At 36.8% G+C, this 23,357-nt stretch overlaps 1 protein-coding gene across 3 annotated transcripts in view; it reads right to left on the bottom strand.

The window, feature by feature from the left end:
* LOC127971636 (A disintegrin and metalloproteinase with thrombospondin motifs 2-like) overlaps window positions 1-5,562 on the bottom strand; it is a 134,389-nt gene extending 128,827 nt beyond the window's left edge. For 2 of the 3 annotated variants that reach the window (XM_052574800.1, XM_052574802.1), the window contains exons 1-2: window positions 5,186-5,490; window positions 2,844-3,235 (exon numbers count right to left, since the gene is read on the bottom strand). In XM_052574800.1, coding sequence (XP_052430760.1) covers window positions 2,844-3,235; window positions 5,186-5,270 — 477 coding nt within the window. In that variant the 5' untranslated portion in view covers window positions 5,271-5,490. Of the gene's footprint in view, window positions 1-2,843; window positions 3,236-5,185 lie in introns of all 3 variants that reach the window. The other variant, XM_052574801.1, reaches the window with a different exon arrangement.
* Between the last annotated feature and the right edge of the window lie 17,795 nt (window positions 5,563-23,357).

The raw sequence follows: 23,357 nt of genomic DNA, 5'->3' as shown, positions 1-23,357 counted from the left end.
CTTACAAAAAAGAGAGTAGTGAGTACTAAACAAACAGTCCTGCCAAAAATGACATTTCTGTCATCATTTACTCACCCTCATGTCTTTCTAAACCTGTGTGTATATATATATATATATATATATATGCCTGTATATATATATGCCTGTATATATATATGCCTGTATATACATAAGAAAGTCCCTGCATTTTGTTGCTTTCATATTGGAAAATAGCACCCCATCACCTAGTGAGTGGACAGGCTTAATTTTTCTAGCTTTCAAAAACAAATAAAGACTTTTCCCTTGAGTCTCTGTAAGTGCTAGCGTAACCTGCAACATCAGGCCATGCCCCACAATAAAACAGATGTATGCACAGTCAACATTATGCTATTATTATGGGATCTCTTGGCCTTGGTCATTTTATTGCAAAACAGAACATGTACAAATAGGCCTCTCAGCTCATAAGAGTCTTGTCATGTCTAAAACTAAGCTCTTAAAATCAAACTGTAGTACACAAGACATATAGGCTACCGTCTCAGACATACACAATTGAAAACCTATAAAAACCTTTAGCAATTAAAACTATAACATCCCAAAAGCACACACATTGTGCTGTATTTTGTGTCAATAAACACCTGCTGATAAACCATAGAAAGAAATTTCAGTTCTGCCTTACTAAACCAGACCCTCTGATTATCACGGATACATCCCACCTCTGACATTTGTAAACCATATACCTCTGATTTGCGGGAAAAGATGGTTTCGGAAAAAAACTTAATACCACATAAGTTGATTTATCTCTTCAGCCTACGTGACCTCTTTCTCAATGAGCAGATGTTTTGGATCTTTTGGTTTTCTCTCGCAGTTCCAGTTATTCTGAAGGAATGGAACAATGAGTTTCCACCTCTTCCTTGAACAACGATTGGTTTCTGCCACAATGTCCATCTACCTACTTCCATCTGGCTGCTTTCCCATCTCATTAAAAACCATTATACAGAGCCTATAGCCTAACTTTTTTAATTAATTTTTTTTGCCACTACATAAACAGGAAAACAATCTTCTGTATACAGTTAAATCAGGTCAAAGCTTCAGATTAAAAATGCTTAAAATCTCGGAATGTACTTGGCTATCCAAAATATACTCAAAATACACTGCAATTAGCATGGCCACTCTTCATTTTGCAACATTATCATGTTTAAAAATGCTCTTATCTACAAATCTCTGTAATATCAAGAGCCGTGAAGCTAAGGTTGCATTTTTTCTCTCTGTTGAGGTTTCTCTCTGTAGAGTTACTGAGGCTGTTCTATATGCAAGATGCCCACAGCTGTAGCCCTGGATGACCCTGAGTGTTTGAAGCTGAAGGACAGCATGGAGACTGGGCTTAATCCTCTGGGCACTATGCCCACTGGAGCGTGCATACACAAACACACACAAACTGACACAAGTGTGGACATACCTGTTCACAAGCACACAAACAAACACACACACAGCATATACAGAAATGCCTGTAAACTCTTCATATGGGCATACTGGCATACTAGGTTTTTTATCCAACATCCATTATATATAAATATAGCATATATATAGCTCATATTTTAATTATACTTCCGGAAAATACATTACTTTTGGATTTCAAGTATACACTCAATAGAACTTAGTGCATTTTGTTCCACAAGGTCTATATTGTTTTCTTTGAGACCACCAGTACAGCTCTCACTGACACTGTACTTAATGTCTACATCATTTAATTGACCTCTTGGTTTAACCTGTTTATGAAGTTTACTTGCTCTATTTATTTTCTTACTCTCTTTTTTGTTGTATAAAGATATCAGCCACAGGGGGTAAATAGATTTCATGATCTCTGACAGACTTTCTGAGCTTCTCATCTGGGCCCGTTTACAATTATGGTTTTATTTGAGTAAAGAAAAAAAACTCCAGTTATTAACAAGAGACCTCTGCTCCAATCCTTACATCTGTCGCTGCCATAAACACAGATCTCCGTACACACAAGAAGTCACAAAGCAAACTCTACCGCTCAGCTATTTATTTGCCTTTTAGCTTGTATTAGGAATATCCCTGGATACTCACACAATCTATGACTACTGCATGAACTGCAAGAGAGCATTTCAATATTTCAAATGAAGAGACAGATAGTTTTAGGTAGCTCCATGGCTCATGAAATTATGTAAAAGGCACAATACAAAATTTAGGCTACACCTTAAAGGACATTAGCAGGACCCTCATTACAAGGTCATGTCCCTTATAGGAATACTTCCCCAAAAAAATGAAAATTTGCTTACATTTTAATCACCTTCACCAATTGATCCTCTGCAGTGAATTAATGCTGATCCAAACAGCTGATAAAAAAATTGCATGCATATGATGCATATTTCTCTCCTGATTCAGACAAGACAACTTTTTAACTGAAGAAAGCAATATTTTGTATAATAGTCTGGTGACCCGTACTCGGAATTAGTGCTCTGCGTTTAACCCACTCAAGTGCACACACACACGCAGTTGTGAATAAACATACACACCATGAAAACACACCCGAAGCAGTGGGCAGTCATTTTTGCTGCGGTGCACTTGGAGCCGTTGGGGGTTTGGAGCCTTGCTCAAGGGTCTCACCTCAGTCATTGTAGTGAGGGTGGAGAGACAGCTGGTCATACACTCCCCCCACCTACAAGCCCTGCCGGTAATGAGACTCAAACCCGTAACCATTAGGTCACGACTGCCCGTAAAAACACTTTTTCATTAAAATTTGATCTCAGTAATATCATATTGATCATATTAGTGAAGGTTTTGTTTGAATTAAGCGGACATACTGGACACCACATAACATGAAGGCCAATGTGGCCACTTACCAGGCCGTCGCAGTTACTAATAGCTACGGAGGCTCCCTGCATGTCTGTAATGTCTCCAACATACATGCAGTCACTTTTCAAAGGCTCGGAGTGCATGCCATCGGAACCCTGCCACTCCATCTTGGCTCCGGGAGCCACCAGGCGCATGTTGCGGTGCAGACGCAGGTGAAACTCCCGGCCGAAGACGGTGACGTTGTAGTAGAGTCGCTCTGGCGTGCCTCCTTCGGACTCATGGTGGGCGTGGTCGGTCGATGCCGCCTCTCTTCTCCAGCGCCTACGGAACTGCCCATCTTCTGGACCAACCGATACGGCATGGGACAGGAAGCGGCCTTCTGCATCAGTAAGAATGGGCTTCACCAGTCCATAGTCCCCCAGAACATGCTGCAGGGAATCTGCATTGGGTTACACACAAAGATCCACACATTGATTGTAGTTGGTTACAGTAATGAATGTCACTAGGCTGCATGGCTACTTTCATGTGATGGTTTGCAGAAACAATGTTTCTTCTGATTAAATTGTAATTTAATTTGACACTTAAAATGCACATTCCTTTTCATGGAGCAAGTAATTGCAGAAGAGAAGCAATAGGTCAGACAGGTCCGGGTGAAGAAACACATTAACACTTGTTTGACACCATCATTTTCAGATTTAACAACGCCTGTTTTTGCACAAAATGTGTGAGACTGTATGAAAAGCATGTTGTTCTGTGTCTGTAATAGTACATCTGCCTGGCTCCCATTACAAAATACCAAGATAAATCAAATCTATCATTCACAATATGCCTTATTTTTTTCAATGACAGGCAGATGCATGATAGACATATTTACAATATTGAAATATATCAAGAAAAATCACAACAGCAGACAAGCGTAGGGGAAAAACAAAAGTAATTGACAAATGATCTCAGAAGAAGATCTCTCATCCTAAATGAGTGTCACAAAACCTATTGAGCACCCTACCAAGGCAGCATTTTAGGCATCACAGTCAGATTCAGAGTCAGATTGCACTCATCCAAACATGTAATGCACAAAAATGTTCCATGCATTCCTATAAATGCTGCATGCAATCTTAACGCCCAAAATATAATAATCACATATGTTACACAAAACATTCTGCCCACACCTATCATACCCAAAAAACCCACATGCACATTTAATATTCAATAATATTGTATGCACCTGATGCACAAAAAATCTCCACTCATCTATGATTCCCAAAAATGCTGCACACACCTATGATGCCTAAATAATTTGCTAAAAAGGGTTACGTTTCCTTATGATGCTCATGTTGCACACACCCATGATACCAAATAATACTTCATGGAACTGATGCATAAAAATGCTGCACACACCTATGATGGCCAAATATGCCACATACACCTGATGCACAAACATTTGTTGCACACCTTTTTTTATTGCATACACCTATGATAGCAAATAATGATATGCAATAATGCACAAAATGCTGCACACACCTATGATGCTCAAAAATCCTCAACTCACCAAAGATCCCCACACTTATAATGCGTAATAATTATTCTCAAAATTTTTCAATTATATATGACCATCAAAATTGCTGCAAACACCTATGATGCCTAACAATGTTGTCTAGGTAGATAACTCGCTATGTTTTGAGACACGGCTGATAAATCAGTTCAAAGTGATGCTGAGCTTTGCATGTGCATCTCTGAAGAGAGCACTTCTGCGTATTACACGCTCTGATTTGCAAATAACCTTTACAAGTCACCAACAAACCTAAAGTTGTCTCACAAACAAGTAACCTTAAAATATTTGTTTTCCAAAATCAAAAGTTCCGTTTCAGAGCTTTATTTACTTATTTATTTATTTTAGTTTATTTTTAGTTTATTTATGCAAAACGCATAAAACGCTCGCAAAGGAGGATAACAGAACGTGGACAATTATTTTTTATTTTTTTAAATCAATATCCTGCAATACTTCCGCTCTCAGACAGATCAATATCACCAGAGCGTCCGTCAAAGATCGCGAACGCGAAGGGGGGAAAAAACGACCAAAACATTTCCACTACACGAGAGCTGCGCTGAGAACTATTATTATTAGAATTAATTTCAGCAGCATGTGAAACAAATACACTTCACAACAAACAGTAATGAGACAGCGCACGAGGATGCCACGGCTGTTTATGTTTCTTAAAGCTCCAAAGAATAATCAAAAAGATTGGAAATAGCCCGTGCCACAAGTTTCTCTCACACAGGGATGGGGACAGTGCGCAAACATCCAGGTCTGATGCGCACTGGGGTGGTACCGGGCAGGACATCTAGCGATGGGATGGAAGTGTAAATAGGTAAAGGCAGGCGCACGTACCTATGCTACTGGAGATATAAAGGCCGTTCGTCTGCAGAAAGATCGGCAGTGTGATTAGGATAGTAAATCCGGCCGCGAAATCCATGGCAGCTCCGAACTGCGCAGGTGAGAGAGACGGACTTTGGGATCCAGCGTGTTAAAGTTCCCTGCGCGACCAGCAACCGCCACGCCAGCAACAGCCGCCCGCAACTTACTGCAAAGTGCACTAGAAGAGAGCGCGTGTCTCTCTCTCTCTTACTCTCTCTTCCTCCCTCTCTCATACACACACACACACACACTCACACCCTCTCTCTCTCCTCACCGACTCTTATAGGTTTCTACCAACACCTGAATGCGCGCACAGACGCGTGCGCACGAGCGCTCCACGGTGCTGAGAGACAGAGGGATGCGGAATTATTTCACACAGCGCGTAAATGTAAATATAGATTTTTCGCATTCTTTAGCATGTAAATCCAATTTAAAGACTTCAAAATAAGTGTGTGAGCTAATGCTGAATTTTTACAATTCCGCTTCTTGACGTCTATAACTTTTACAAGTGAAATGCTGCTTGTGTGAGGTTATTCTTCAAAACCTGCTCAAACTTTTTACAGAGCTTCATCACATTCAGTCAAAGCACCATCAGCTGAGCAATAGCGCCCCCTTGAACACACACACACACACTCACTTATTTGATATTCACAGGTAGACTCAAGTACCACTTCAACACCAAACCAGAATTCATAGGCCTAATTATCATTAATATTAACGTTTTTTATTTACGGTGAAAGGACAACTGTGTCATCCACACAAGTATATAAAATTGTACACACAATATTATAAATATCATATTTTATTATTAGCCTCTATCAAATGGTTGAGATGCCCACTATAAGCAAACCTTTTTTAATGGGTGATAGTTCACCAGGTAAAGATATATGATAAATAAAACATAAGTATTATTATATAAAAAGTAAATGAACTATTAAATGCCTTGTAAAATATTAGCTTTCTTTAAATAAAAAAAAGAAGAAGAAGAAATTTTAGTGACTCAAAATGCTTGAGAGGCCCTTTAAGGGATACGATAAAAATAAAAATAAATTAATAAATGCATATATGCAAGCCAACAAACAAATAACACATTCATTCATTCATTCTAAAATACCCGATTTCAGTATCACTGTTAAAAGAAAAAAGAAAAGAAAAAAAAGTTAATGAAGATAAAATATTGGATACAAATATTGGATTGAACTTTATTTTAAGGTGTCCTTGTTACAATGTTATTATACATTCAAATACTGAGTAATATTAATTTACTACATGTACTTACTCTATGGTTAGGGTTAGTATTAGGGTTTGACTTAAGGTTACTTGCATTGAATTATGCATAATTTATTATTATTATTATTATTATTATTATTATTATAATTATAGTAAGAACATGTAACTTGTAACAAGGACACCTTAAAATAAAGTGTTACCAGTTGTAGTATAGTTTAGACAAAAATGTTATTAAGCGCATTTAATGCTGTTTCTTCGTAATTATATTTCTGATTTCTACTGCATTTATATCAAGAATAGAATTGTTCTGAAAAGGCAGATGAGGAGATAGCCTTTAAGAGATGCGGACAGAGAATGTCCTTGGTAGGGTCAAACACATGGCATCCATTCGTTTGCATGTATTAACATAACTAATGAGCAATGGGACAGATTTGAATTTTGCTCTTGAAAGGTTAGACTCCAGAGCATCAGGTTTAGAGAGTGTCAGAATTAATCTGACATACTTATTAAAAAGCTGCCAGGCCCTATGAAAGTATGCTACAGTATTGATAAAAGTGCATGGAAACATAAGCTGTTATTGCATATTTGCAGACAAAAATAAATATATACACGTTTACCTTTATCTTCACCTGTACATCCACACAACAATATGGATGAAATCAGGTTTTTCATTATACTGGTGCAACTACTCGGTGTGGCATACGATTATTTGTTCTTATGATCTAAGCTACTTGACATGTATTAATAGACAGATTAAAGGAATAGTTTACCCCCAAAAATGCTGAATTATTCCTGTAAGGGAAAATTGCCTCCACATTGCAACCCTTGACATTTGAAACAATATAATAACAAGATAGTGTTACATTCATGAAAAGTTTTAACAAGGTTTCAAGGCCAAATTAGAAACAATGGTGTTTTTGACCCTGAGCAAATCCACCAGGTCAAAACGATCTTGTGCACACTGTTAACACAAATAGCTGTGGAATATGCTGTGTACTCCTGAAACAAGGCAATTCCAAATCAATTTATTGTTATTAATATGTTTATTGTCTCATTACAGTCAAGAATGAGAACATAACAACAGAGGCAACTGATTCTAAATGGCCATGCTGATGTGAAACCCTGTTCATTCCACAGATATAGAGAGGTCAGCACCAGTGTACAACAGTGTAATTATCAAGCACATAACTGTGGCCGTGAAATTCCCTTAATGCTGCACATTTTTATCTAACCCAGTTGGGAGAAGTACAAATGGAGCTTTTCTTCTGTGTGTTCACTCTAAGACAGGATATGTGTGTATCAGTGTGTATCATGTTTCCTCATAAAGAGATGCCTGATGGCTTGATGGTCAATATGTTTGATCTTTTCCTTCCCACTTTTCACCATTATTCCTCACAATCATCTGAACATCACAAAATATATATTTTTTCCTTACATTGACTGCTCTATGTGAACATGCTATAGTAAAAAGCAGGGATTATTGGTAATTGTAAATGATCTTGCCTCATTGATACAAGAGTAAGTGTTCAGTACTATTTGTGATTCTGTGCACATACTGTACGTACATTGTCAAATGACTAAATCAATTAAACTTATTAATCAACATAATCAACGTCAATTCAATTAAATAGGAAAATGGAGCTGATGTGTTCGTTTTTATTTTTTTGTTTATGTTTTTTTATGGCAAAAACTATGACATTAATCAGAGAAATCTGAAGAAAAAAAGAGAAATATTCTTATAGAAGCACATTTCTCCTGTGTAAATGCCACTTTTTATCTCTCAATTCTCACAATTTTCTCTCGCTGTCCAGAGTTAACAACATTTGTTTGGTCTTGTCTTGTCTTGTTTTTTGTCTTGTCTTGTCTTGTTTTTCTTTGTTTTTTTGTCTTGTCTTGTTTTTTGTCTTGTCTTCTTTTGGTCTTGTCTTGTTTTTTGTCTTGTCTTCTTTTTGTCTTGTCTTGTTTTTTTGTCTTGTCTTGTTTTGTGTCTTGTCTGTTCTGTGTTTGTTTTTTTTTTGTCTTGTTTTTTGTCTTGTCTTTTGTCTTGTCTTGTTTTGTGTCTTGTCTTTTTTTGTCTTGTCTTTTGTCTTGTCTTGTCTTTTGTTTTGTTTTTTGTTTGTGTCACAGACTAGAATAAAGATGTTATTGAGACTTTTTATCCGATAATTTGTTCTTTTGTTATCTAATCTAGTTATTCAAAATTATTTTATTAATCCAGTGGCAGAAACAAGCTTTTATAAAATCTAGACCATTCTTAGCAGCAGATAAAAATGCATATTTAATTTTCTTATGAATAAAAGTAAAAAATCTAATGTGATGCATGCAAATATTCATGTTACAAAGGGATAGCACATAAAAGTAAATTAGTAATATATATTTAAGTCAGAACTTCGAAGGATGCCCCAATTAAGCCTTGAACATTCAGAAAGTTTTACAATTTCTGTTAAGCTTATTTTAGATAGGGAACACTTTCCAGACAGTGTGAGGACAACGTTTTGAACACTGCACTGAGATCTAGAGGCAAAGAGATCCGTCAGGACAATAATGAGTCATTGACTATAACTAGTGCTGTGTCAGTATTATGATTAGGTATAAATCCTGTCTGGAGGAAGCAACCTTTGTTGTTCCTGTGGAATAGGTGCAGTTGCTGAGCAACAGCCCTCTCCAATACCTTGGAGACAAAAAAGAAGTTCCATATTGGGCGATAATGTGACAGATCACATGCAAGATCTTGTTTCTAAATGAAGGTTCAGTCTTTAACTAAACTTTTGCCAGATTCCAATCAGTTTTTAATAACAGCTTGTTGTTGGAAAAAGACGAACAGATAAGTAGATGAACATGTAATTAGTCTATTTCAATGCATCTGGTTAACAGGGCTAAAGGGGAAGAAAAATATAAATCATTACTAGTTTCATGACATTAATTCATGTTTTGAAAAATACTGGAAATTAACTAAGCAACATGCATCCATTGTAAAATTTAGAAAATAATAACTTTAAAATATATCTGGAGTATGTCCAATAACTGTCAAGCCACAGTTCTATCTGAAATCTTTATCCTGCATAGAAGAAGAAGAGTGTGGAGGACCTTGACCTGAGCATGAAACATATAGCGCTGACAGGTAGCAGATGAAGACAAATGAGATCTATAGAGCACGAACATAAAGAGAAGATAGTGGAAAGACTGTGTGCATGTATGTAGCATATAAATATATAAATCATATATCATAAATCATAGAGCAAAGAAGAAAGCATATATATATGCTTTCTTCTCAGAGTTAAGATTTTCATTTCAAGCGAGGAGCAAAACTACAAAACAAAATAGAAGACCAACTGTCAGTGCCATGGAATGTCAACCATCAACACTGGAATGTTAATAATAGCCTTCTGAAATAGTTAACATATAGCATCTGTTCCATCTTTACACATGCCGTGGTTAATCCAAGAACAATCCTAGGGTAATTGCATACTTCATGCCATTAGTATTTTTAGACCTGAACATTTCAATAACGGTTACATTTCTGCCACATGGGAATGATCCTGGCTGCTGCATCCTTGTGTAGGAACAGCATTAGACTTTAATTAGTGAGCTCACCATTCCTTAGAAGATCACAAGTCAAGCCGAGCCAAAGACTCTGACTGCATGTCCTGGCTTTGAATACCAGCAAAGATGATCTGATCTCGTTTACTTCAAATAATAGGCTCATTCCTCTCAGTAGAAGGTCAGCTTTTTTGAAATCATCATTTAAAAACTGCATTTTGTATTTACTTGCATTATCTTTGTGATATAAAATTTTGATTGATGATTGAATCTTTTAAGTGTGACAAATATGCAAAAAAAAGGAATGTCAAGGGGGCAAAAACCTTTTCACGGCACTGTATATACAGTACAATATACAGCTCTGCAGATCATAAGCCCACTGTCTATGCAACCATTTTAGTTCCAATGTCAACTAAAGCCTTCAAAAACGTTACAGGCCTATTACGTAATATGATACAAAAAGCATTCATGAATAGTTAATGACTGACTAAAAATAGTCACCTAAAGTCTTTTACTGAATGGGGAGCCACCCACTGAATTCTCCCTATGTAATAGAGATATATGGACGATTCAGGGTCTCTGAAGTCCATAGCTCTGATCCATAGCACTGGAGTACTTCTGCGCCACCACATTTTAATTTGATTCTAATCTTCTCTGTTCCACAGGGAGCATAACATGTAATTAAACTTTACAGAATTGCCCTGCAGCTCAGGCAAAATCGCACACAGAAGCCCCCTCAAAGACCGGCACAATCAAGAACACCCACCAGCAAAGTCCTGTATGTACATGTCACTGTACCTCTACCACACAAACGTGTTGTACTTGAATAACAAAATCTATGAAAAACAAAAGAATGTAAACAATGTTAAGAATGAATTTCATCATCTATTTACCTTTAAAAAAATTATTTTATTAGATATCACCTACAGAAAGGTTGGCTATAGGAGCATAGTTGTAGGTACAATCACAGTTGCCACGGAAACTGGTTCTTAGAGCATTAACAAAGTTTTATAACATAAAAAAATCAGTGGAGAAGAATATTATTATTCCCACCAAAGTCTTTTACCAATGTACTTGTTTAATTTTTATTAATTACGCAAAATAATTTTCTCATTTTACTTTACTACAAAGCAAACACTGCAAAGCAACAGGCATTTTGGTGAACAGAAATGTTTTCTCTATTGTCTTAATAATAATTATTCCCCTTTTTGAATTTCATTGTTCACCAACTCTTGTAGTCAGCAAATAATCTAACATAGCCTATCTTACATCTTTACATACAAAATCTTATGACAGTAGCAGTATGATTAAGTTATTCCACAATATAAACCCTTGACAAATAAGCAGTGTTTTCCAGTTTGAAATAGTGTAATACATATTTCTTAAAAAGCCTTCTTTTCTTTTCTTTTTTGCCACAGTGCATGACAAAAAGTCTACTCAAGTACTCAATGAACTGCCCTCATGAAAAGCACTAGTCACAATGGCACAGCACCACAAGAGCACAGTGACTTTTGCAAGAACATGCAGGCCATTCAACATCGCCAATGCAGGTGGCAAAGAAAAAGCCCTGAATCTCTCTTTCAGGTTGACCATTTCAAACCATCTCCACATGTTGCCTCTTCACAGCGGGTTCAAGCCAACAGACATCCGTCAATACTCTCCTGTGCATTCTGGAGCAGAGGCAGTCCTTTGAGACCATTCCTCTGTCTATCCTTCCTCCTGACCTATTTTTCCTTGATTGATTTTCTTTATTCCTTCCTTCCTGTTGTTTTGCTTTTGGCTGAGTCTCCATCACTTTTCAGACGTATTTTATGATTTTGGAGGGGACGGCAGCTATTTGACAAAATATTTGTTTTGGGTTGATTTGTCAACTTGGATATCTGTAAGCAAACTGAGAGATAAATTAAACAGGATTGTGAAATAATTAAATCTTGACCAGTGTTGCTGCTAAATGTTATGAAAGAAAGGTTATTACCACATAGGCTTATTTGTGATTTAAGGGAACATTTTTTGCAATTATTTTATTTAATTTTTTTAATAAATTGTACAATTTATATTATACATTACAATAAAATGTTATCAACTAACAGAACTGTTCAAATTTCAGGATCAGGAAAATTTCTGAAGGACCATGTGGCACTGAAAAGGGGAGTATTGCTGCTAAATATTCAGCTTTGCCATCACATGTAATGAAAAGATGCATGCATGATCACTTAAAATAATTGTAAGTCAAAGTTGGAGTACAAGACTTCCCAAAATGATTACCAACTGCTGAAGTATGTAAAAATATTGCTGCTGTTTAATCTCGATGAATTTCTACAGCATAGCTAAGCAGTTGTGCTGTGAGACTGAAGACGTGTTAATCCAGTTATTTTTTTATATAACTTTTTCCCACATTTTGCAAACGCAGTCCATCTGTGTCCCTCACTCTCCCTTTGCCACCCATGCTTGTTTTGCCAGAACTCCTCATACTCTCATATCCCTGTACACACACACACACACATACATCCACCCACACACTCTTGGACAGACTCACTCTCACAACAATTCCTATTTGTTCCGGTCTCAAAGGTAAACATATATTCACTTGTGATGACCTTGTGTGACCTCATTGACAAAATCATCTGTTTAAACCAATATAGAAATCATAAAAACTAGCATTACAGATGATTAGCTTCCAGAAAATATATAAGTGGATATGTTGGGAGCACACATGACAGGAAAGAGAGACAAAACACAATATCCTGAACATAAAAAAAAAAATACATTGAATCTTGGAGTAACTTCTTAAAGCTATTTCTATATCTTGAGTCAGCAATCCTTTGCTGTGTTAAATTATAAAAATAATAAATACATGAAAAGGAACCAAAATATGAACCAATATGTTAGAATTCGTCAATTAAATCATTGATAAAAGTAAACTAAGAAAAAGTATTTCCATTGATTGATTTCAGATCACAAAAATGTTAAAGGGACAATAAGTAACTTTTTAGGTATTTTATATCTAAAATCAATATTTTTATTCATAAATATGCCCTCAATGGTGTACAAATACCTATGCCAATGTTTAAACTAATCCTCGTAAATGAAGAATTTATTATCTTTATATACATGGGACGGGTAGGTCGACGGAGGCTTCCATGTTGTTCCGCCATCTTGCAAAACTATAATAGCAGAGAGGGACAAAAAGTACTAAGCCAACGCGTTTCCACAACGCGTTTTCGGTCAGAGCCAGAAACGCAGGTGCGGAGCAGTGAGAGGCGCTTGAAACTGCACCGGCAAGTTTAAAAGTCTGGATTGCATTCTTATTATGGACCATACATATGCCGCGCCACAGGAGAAGAAAACATCGTCGCCAAAACAGTCAAAAATAGAACGTAAAAAGAAACGTGACCGTAGATTACAGAAAACAAGAGTTAATGTCGGGGAAGCTTTTTCTAGGTGGAAAGAGCTAATGCTGGATAAAGATTTCAAAAGAGACGCTGAAGTGGCCAGTTTTCTTCTCGACAGGTAAGTCAGTGTTACAGTCTATATTACAATATTTTTTTTATATCTAACAATGCACATTATTCAGAAAATATAACGAATAAAGAAGACATAACTACTAATTACAATATTTCATGTTTTCCACAGTCAGTAATTCATACTGTAACATTCGTTTGTTTATGGTCATGTTGCAGTTTGTTTGAAATAACACACCTGTTCACCTGAAGGAAAACTCGACGAAGTGCTATTAGAAGACATCCCGTCAAAGCTTTTTGGTACATATCGCCTACCATAGATGCAACGTGCATTTGAAAAAGCGAGGCGCTGGAGAGCAAAATTAGTTTGAATGCAAAATACAATTTCACCACTAGATGGGAGTAATTCCTACTTACTGTCCCTTTAATGTGACTTCAACCACTTATGGTTATATTGGTACACCTGTTTCTAACCAAATTTCTATTGGAAGAATAACCTGATGTTTATTTTTTCATTATAACGTAATCCCTTTTTATTTTCTTAACAACAAGTGCTTTCCTTTAATTTAATGTCTTTGCACTTAAACAAAGCATTGCATTGCTGTGCCAAGATTCTCTCACTGCTGGCAAACAATGTTGCCAATAAATGAAAACATGAGACGTTATCAACAACAAAGCTTGCATTATATGCACAGAAATGCAATGAATGGATGTTTTTAAACAAAGTACTCTGTTGTTGCCAGTGGATCCTCTCAATGGACAGCTGATCCATTAAAAAGGATTTTGCTAGTGTAGAAGCTGGCATGACTGTTGACAGTGAACATCAGAGTATTGGTGCCAAGCTGCACTTCTTGAATAAGAGGCCAAGACAAACAGAATACACAAACTTGCTCTGAATGAATAGTTCACTTAAGAGTGTGCCTGCTGCATGTATGCACCTGAATGCTTGCTTCCTTATACAGTATGTGAAAGACTGATGACTTTGTGTCTTAGGTGACCAACATCAATATTTTGGATGTTGTGCAGTCATTTGTGTAGCAATAGCTATATATCTAGAAAAATGTGAGGAAACTGAATCTGTTCTTAAGTCTGAAGTCACATTTTAGTGGTGTTTTACAAGCAAACTGTTTTCTTCTTCATAATTTGATTTAGAAACCATTTTCACTCAGAAATTGACAGTAAATAAAAAAAAAAAATGTTTTATATATATTTTTTACTTGGACTGGGAAAACAATCTAGCAACCTTCTAAGGAATGACATAGCTAAATATAAAAATATGGTGATGGATTTGTTTCAAACTATGTCAAACTATAACATTCCTTCACTTCGCATAGATTGAGAAAAACTGAAAAATCTAGTTGAAGCCTATTAGAATGTAAGGTTAAGTAGGGAAGTGGGAAGCAAACAATGCACTCTAAGTATTCTGCAAATGAGGCTTTATGATATTATGTTTCTGAAAAAAAAAAAAAATCTTGACTATGATCCATCTCATTCCTGGAAACCTGTGGGAAATTTCAATTTGCTGTCATCTCTCACAAAGCTGTGAACGCAATGCTAATATTGAAGATTACATACTGTTTACTTATTCTTTTATCTGTTTTCCAAAAGACAACAAACCGCAAGGTGCAAGTGTCTTAGCCTCCCACTCATCCAAGAGATGCTCTCAGCGTTTCTCTCCAAATCTGAATATTAGAGCCCACACAATGTCTAGCACAAGCAAGCTGGCAATATGAATAAAAGTCAAAGGCTAAAGTGACCAAAAATAATGTAAAAAAAGACAAAGAAATTTATCAAAGGAAATTCTAAAGTACATAGAATAATTAGGAATTGTTTGAAAAATGGAGAAATATGCAATTTTGCACCGTAACAGAAATTGCAGTGCCGCTAGTAGCAGTAGTAGTACTGTTGTTGTTTTTATCATTATTCTAAATCCAACACCCACCTTGCACACACAAACGGACTAAATCTCAATCTGACATCCATATACTGCAACATGTGAGACTTCTTTTTCTCCCTAAGGCTGTTGGATCGTGGACTCATAACGCATGAACCAAAACATGATCTGAATTCTGGCTGGTAAAATGTGTGATTGAATAAAATGTCCTGACACTAGTCTCTCTGACTGTCAGACTGGATTCTCCCTCCCTATGAAGTGTGGTTTATAGCCTCAAGCCAAAAGTAGGTGATTATTCTAGCCAGAGAGAAGCAAAACCCAAAGGCTTCCAATGTCATAGAAAGTTCAGACATTTGGCAATGAAGTCTGTGAATTTTAATTGCTAAACAGGAAGAGTTCTGCCCTTATTGACAGGAAGATGGGAACGAATGCAACATTAAAGACAGGTGTAAACGAATAGAAATATTTAAAATACCAAATAATATAAATATTTTAATAATAGTAGTAGCATTTCCTTTTAATATATTACACAGTAAATGTTAGCGGTTTTAAATAGTATATATTTTCGAATATTTACCCAAAATACTGGATGATAAAATGATGACATCTTTAAATTCCATTGATTTAAGCAAGGCCATTTCTAGAGACCTATATATATAGCCATCAGAAGATGGGTACACTGTAGTCATAAAGGGATGGACATGGTCAGCAACAATACCCAGGTTGGCTGTTGTGTTTAAATGATGCTCAACTGGTGCTAAGGGGCCCAAAGTATGCCAAGAAAATATCCCCCACACCATTACACCACCAGCAGCAACCTGAACCGTTGAGACAAAGCAGGATGGATCCATGCTTTCATGTTCTTTTCACCAAATTCTGACCCTACCATCTGAATGCCGCAGCAGAAATCGAGACTCATCAGATCAGGCAACATTTTTCCAATCTTCTGTTGTCCAGTTTTGGTGGGCCTGTGCGAATCGTAGCCTCTGATTCCTGTTCTTAGCTGACAGGAGCATTGTGCATTCGGTATTATGCAAAACTTGGTTGTAACGAGTTGTAATTTGAGATACTGTTGCCTTTCTATCATCTCTAACACGTCTGCCCATTCTCCTCTGAGCTCTGACATAAACCAGGCATTTTCGTCCACACAATTGCCGCTCACTTGATATTTTCTCTTTTTTGGACCATTCTCTGTAAACTTTAAAATTTAAATATTTCCTTACTAAATTACTAAAATTACTAAAACTGAGATCAATTCAATTAAAGATATTAAATGTTTACATATTAATAGAAATAATTTTTTAAATAATATAAAAAACTAATAAAATGAAAAAAGCACAAAACTAAATTACTACTATATAAAATTAACTGAAAACTAAGATGAATATTAATATAAACTGTAATAGTATGAACAGTAAATAATACTTAAAATAAAATTAACAAAACACTGGTGGGCTCTTTAACCCATCAGAACATCCCAGCAATCGCCTGTCAACATTTTTGCAACTGCATTGCAAACGACTGTGGAACAACAAAATGCTTTTAAAAACCTTGAAGCATTTTTTTTATTATTGATCAACCTCTGATCTCAGTTCTTTTGTCTGTCTGATGATCTGCTTAAAAGCTCTATCCATCACATATTGCCATCACAGTCGACAGCTGCCCAGACATCTACCTGTTAGATAACAGCCCAGGTAGAGCAAGACATGCAACACGGATGAAGGACCAAGATGCTCCATTTGTGGCCTTATCAAAGATCAGCGAAGTTTAAAAGGTCGTTTATGCTATATTCTCATCCTCTCTGGTTCTGACACTTGGCATTTCACTGATCTTCCACTCTAATTAAAAGAAGAGGAGAGGGAGCAGGAAAGAAAAAAAACAACAAGAGAAACAGTTGCCAAGGAATCCATCAGTCTATGAAAGCCTGCAGTCTCAGGAATGAACATTCCTCATAGACTCTAGAAACATAATTAGGAACTCTAGAGACACCGCATCACCAAGTAAATAAATGTTTTTCGGTTCTGTCTTTGGGGCATCAACAAGCGAGGGGGATAAAAAGAGGTAAACACTGTGCCATGTACTTAAGAATTTGCTTTTACCACTGGCAAGAGTGAATGAAACAAACCTAAATATAATGACATGGCAACTTTTAACATAATACCCAAGAAACACAAAGCTCTTTTCCTTAAAGGAAGGGGTTAATTCTCTCATAATTTACTCAGCCTCATGTCGTTCCAAACCTCTATTCATTTAATTTTTCAAAAGAAGTCCATTGTATTTTTTGTCAATGGGATCCAAAATGGTTTGGTTACCAACATTCTGCAACATAACTTATTCATGTTCCATTGAAGATAGAAAGTCATACAGGTTTGGGGCAACATGAGGATGAATAAATGATGAAAGAATTGTCCTTTCTTTTGTCTAGGGGATATAAAATTATATATTTTGAAAAATGTATCTAAAGGTGATGACAGAACACAACTGTGTGTGGGCTTTGAATTCAGAAAGAAATGTGCAAGTGAAATTTGGCTGTATACTGTACCTCTCATCAGCATAAACTTCTTTTGCATGTCCAGACATTCCCGGTGGTCCTGTTCCTCCATATAACTGAGTGGTATGTGCACCAGATTGGGCAGCTGCTGATCTTAGATTGCCAGATGCCAGCTGGTGCTCCTTCTCCCATTTAAACGTATACATCCTTTCTCCGTGGACCCTTCGCCTGGCCCGTTCACCCTCCCGGTTCACTGTGCTCAGGGTGTACACAACACTGACCATCTGTGGACGGCTCTTTCTCAAGCTGCTCTTGGAATGACATGATCTGAATTCAGTACTGGACATCCAATACTGGGAATTAAAAAGAGTTAAATGGATAGTTCATCCCAAAAAAATCAAATCTGTCATCATTTACTCACCCTCATTTTGTTCCAAACTTGCATGATTTGTTAATTAATATTTTTAAACATATATAAACATAAGTTTTATACGAAGACATCCATCACATTGTCAAATGCGCTACATGCTGATCTAAATCAATGCTTTTACTTGCTGTTCCACAGGCCTTTTGTTGCAAGACATTTTCAGAGGTATGCATTTCAAAAGAGAGCATTAATGTTATTATTCAAGCACGTATAAATAGAAATGACCTTTTGAATTAAAGTAAATACCTGCATGGTCGCTGGAAATAAGTTACTGTACAACAGGTACTAAAGAATCAAGTGCTAAAGAAGCTTGCCAAGATGTTAGGTTTAAAGCTCGCCAAGCTGTGATTTTAAGATTATATGCATAAATAAATGTGCCTACATAAAGCCTAAAATGGCCATAAGAGGTTTTGGACACATTATCCACTTAAAACATGTCTTAAATTCCTCTGGTAAAAATACACACAGGATGCAAGGTTTTTTAAGATTTTGCTAGCTAACAAAATGGCAGTCCTAGTCCACCAGGTAGACCTGCACCAAAGTACAAACCAGCATCGACCAAGATTCTGAAAAGTGACAGTAGCTCTTAGATCTTTCTAGCATCATTAGATGTTATGTAGCCTATCAAATGGAATGACATTCAGATGTTATTTTTTAAAGTGATTTAAGTGTTCAAAAGTGTGCAGATATGGCCAATACATTCCACAAGGATTCATGGAAATACTGTTGTATTGTATGTGGCCTTGACTGGTCAATAGAATAAGTCCTTTTTCTCCCCTGAATCTATCAAAATGTAAACATGGACATCTTATGCCATTTTATATCTGAAAATGCCTTCATATGCTGTTCTATCTCAAGACTCTTGAAACTGGAGCAAATGTTCCAGCTGCAGCAACATGAATCTCTTCCGACACTCAATGATTCTCAGCTGAAAACACACAGATCACTGAGTGAATTTCCAAAAATCTTGCCTCAAGGTGAGAGACTTCTTTGTTTTGTCTGTCTGTAGGCTAAGAATGAGATATTCCAGTCACACTTCACCAGTTGTGTGACTAGAAGCTGAAGAATCTCAAGAATGTTGCATGCAATGACAGAGATTCTGGCTGATTTATCATTTGGACTGAAATGAAAAAGAGGATGTGTGAGACTCTCATGCAAATCCACTTGTGTATCTGGTTCTGATGTTTTTAGCAGTTCTTTAAACCCGGTCCAACTAAAGGAAATAAATAAAACAGAGGGATATGCATAAAAATGGAGGCTGTAGGGCAGATGGGCCTAGTGTGTAATACAAGAGTATGTTTAGGTGATAGAAATAAACTCAGTGCCTTTTTGCCAGCCTATCAATGCACACAATGGCATGAAAACATTATGTTTACAATCATAAGGCTTATCACTATAGTCGGGTAACTTTTCCTCTCTCTGTGTCTTGGATGTACAGAAAAGTACATGAAGGTATTGTGAACATTAGACACGGTAAAGACGCCCCCACAAGCGCCGCTTTTCCCTATTTAAAAGACCTGCGGTTATAGAAGGATTCTATATTTGCAAAACCTTTGCCAGTATCATTATCTGCAAATGAGCGAAGATCAACTTTGAGACAGAGACTTTGGCATTGTGTTGGTTTAATGATTTTGTTACTTACATCTTCTTTGTTTGGGTGCTCATTAAATGCACTGCTAAAGCTTTGACTGGACCGGCAGGGTGATGTACCCACAGCTGTCCATGTCTCACAGGGTAGCTGCTTGAAGTGGGTTCAATAGTTAATGTTTATGGTCGATAAAATGGTTGAATCATTCCAATTATAACATGGAGTAAATGTTAAATCTTTAGCACATGGATAAATTGACTTCAGTCCCCATATGTTGGTCAAAACGGTGTCAAATTGAAGTTTCTCGTGCGAGCCGCTCATAGCTGGAATCTGCCAAAGACATGAAGTATAAGACAGATGCTCCTAGTTAGCTGGACACATGGTTAGGCGACTCAATAAAACTTGACCTAACTTAGACGCACACTTTTTTAAATCAATTGCTTCTCGGAAAACTGACTGTTGACCCTTAGAAGTTGGTTAAATAAATCACAAACTGATGCTTGTACTCTCATGTGAGACATACAAAGCTGGGCCTACATAAGTTAACACAAAAATGCTGATGTGCCTCAGTAAAACTAAAGAGGCCTCCATGCAAAAGTTATTTTAGGTGATCATCCAGATGTACAGGTTAGATGTAATAAAACATCTGAAAGGGAAAATGCCTCAGGATTTAAGACAGAGGACAAATGTGCAGCTTTTGCAGTTTCAGTAGGATACTACACACTATGACCTGGTTTCTAAATGGAAATCAGGCTCGTTTTTATGAATTAGACATACAGAAAGGTATATTATAGATCAGTGGTTCTTTAGTGGTTTTGCTTCAAGAGAAATATTTTTAAATTAACATTAAGTGGCAAAAAAACGAATTTATAGTCCTTAAATCAAACATTACAAAGTATGACCATTAGCATAAATTGCATAAGCCCAACAATATGCAGCATTTTTAACATGACATAAAATAGTTATTTAAACAACATATATACAACATATAAGCAACATATTATCTTGCATAATCATACTTTTTTCTCTGCTGGTTTGCTGGTGTCTGATTATCAAAACTATTTATAGACTATTCTATATTAAAAAGTATTTTTAAAAAGGCATAATTTCAGCCACATACACAACTTTTCAAAATAACGCTTTTATCTTAAATACAAAGACAAATTTAAACTTGCACTGGTTGATTTAGCACCACAACTTGATGACATGCAAGCAACCATGTCATGACAAATAGCAGTCCAGCCAATCCAACCTCCAAGCCATTTTTAATCACACCATCATTACTGCACTATCCAAGACTTTTCAATGCATTAAGAGAACTCCAGCTCTATCTCTCACAAATACATGTATAGGCAAAGCCATCAATCCCTATAGAGTCTACCTATTATTTAAATACATAGCCTTGAAATCCTTGCCAACAGTCTAGGTTTTACGATGCATTTAAAAGGCATTCCAGCTGGGTGACAAGGGTCTTCTGCACACGTAAGAGTAAAGCACACATATGGCTTGACTTTAAGAAGCGTCATTCAAACAGAAGCCCTAAGAGACTGTGGGTGTTGTAAAAATGTGCACTTTTATATTTCCTGCTGTATGGAGAGGCTATGATCTTGTGGCTGGAAGGGTTGAGGAACTGGGAGTTTCAAGACCCTTGGGAATGCTGTTTTAGTTTGCTTGGTGCATGCTATCACATTCTTATGTCTGGCAGAGAACTCTCATAACAACCTTAAAAGTAAAGCCACACAAAACATGCACGCCAAAAGAAAAAAGAAAACAAAAGAAAGCAGCACGATATTGATGAGCAGCTTGGTGGCATGCATATGCATTGAATCTGTGATTCAGTGAGGTTTGTGCAAATGAAAACATGGATGTACAGGTGCATCTCAATAAATTAGAATGTCATGGAAAAGTTCATTAAATGACATAGTACCTATATTAGACCAGATTGTGTGGTATACCCCAAAAAAATATGATCTGTTATTATGAACTGATATTTTATGCCATAACTGTTACTTTGACTTGACAATCACAAGTAGAAAGACTATCAATTTTATTGTCTCTTATAATAATATTGTGAAATAATATTACAATTTAAAATAACTTTTCTATTTTAATTTTACAAAGTAATTTGGTGCTCAAGAAATGTGGTGCTTTATTTGAAAACAATTGTGCTGCTTAATATTTTGCGTAGGGTGAAGCCCCAGGCCCGGAGGCCCAACTGCACACCTGCACGCTCAGACCAGCACTCCCAGAACTATCATTATTTCAGACAGTGACACCTGCTGTTTGGATGAACATACAGGTGCTTCTCAGTGAATTAGAATGTCGTGGATGCGTTCATTTATTTCAACTTAAATTGTGAAACTCGTATATTAAATAAATTTAGTGCACACAGACTGAAGTAGTTTAAGTCTTTGGTTATTTTAATTGTGATGATTTTGGCTCACATTTAACAAAAACCCACCAATTCACTATCTCAACAAATTAGAATACTTCTTAAGACCAAAAAAATATAATAGTAATAATAATTAGTGATTTGCTGGCCTTCTGGAAAGTATGTTAATTTACTGTACATGTACTCAATACGTTTGCTTTAATTACTGCCTCAGTTCAGCGTGGCATGCAGGTGATCAGTTTGTGGCACTGCTGAGGTGGTCTGGAAGCCCAGGTTTCTTTGATAGTGGCCTTCGACTCATCTGCATTGTCTGGTCTCTTGTTTCTCATTTTCCTCTTGACAATACCCCGTAGATTCTCTATAGGGTTCAGGTCTGGTGAGTTTGCTGGCCAGTCAAGCACACCAACACCATGGTCATTGCTGGAAAATGAAATCAGCATCTTTAAAAAGCTGGTCAGCAGAAGGAAGCATGAAGTGCTCCAAAATTTCTTGGTAAATGGGTGCAGTTACTTTAGTTTTCAAAACACACGATGGACCGACACCAGCAGATGACATTACACCCCAAATCATCACAGACTGTGGACACTTAACACTGGACTTAAAGCAACTTGGGCTATGAGCGTCTCCACCCTTCCTCCAGACTCTAGGACCCTGGTTTCCAAATTAAATACAAAACTTGATCTCATCTGTAAAGAGGACTTTGGGCCACTGGGCAACAGTCCAATTCTTCTTCTCCTTAGCCGAGGTAAGATGCCTCTGACGTTGTCTGTGATTCAGGAGTGACTTAACAAAAGAAATACAACAAATGTAGCCAAATTCCTTGACACATCTGTATGCCTTGACCCTAGCCTCAGTTATCTCTAAGTTAACTCTAAGTTCACTAAAATTCTTCAATCGATTTTGCTTGACAATCCTCATATGGCTGCGGTTCTCTCTTGGTTGGTCTTTTTCTTGTGCACTTTTTCCTTCGACTCAACTTTCTGTTACCATACTTGGATACAGCACTCTGTGAACAGCCAGCTTCTTTGGCAATGAATGTTTCTGGCATACCCTCCTTGTGAAGGGTGTCAATGATTGTCTTCTGGACAACTGTCAGATCAGCAGTCTTCCCCATTGATTGTG

Source organism: Carassius gibelio, chromosome B14 (assembly GCF_023724105.1).
Source record: "Carassius gibelio isolate Cgi1373 ecotype wild population from Czech Republic chromosome B14, carGib1.2-hapl.c, whole genome shotgun sequence".
NCBI classification, from domain to species: domain Eukaryota; kingdom Metazoa; phylum Chordata; class Actinopteri; order Cypriniformes; family Cyprinidae; genus Carassius; species Carassius gibelio.
This window is presented reverse-complemented; position numbering and strand designations above follow the sequence as displayed.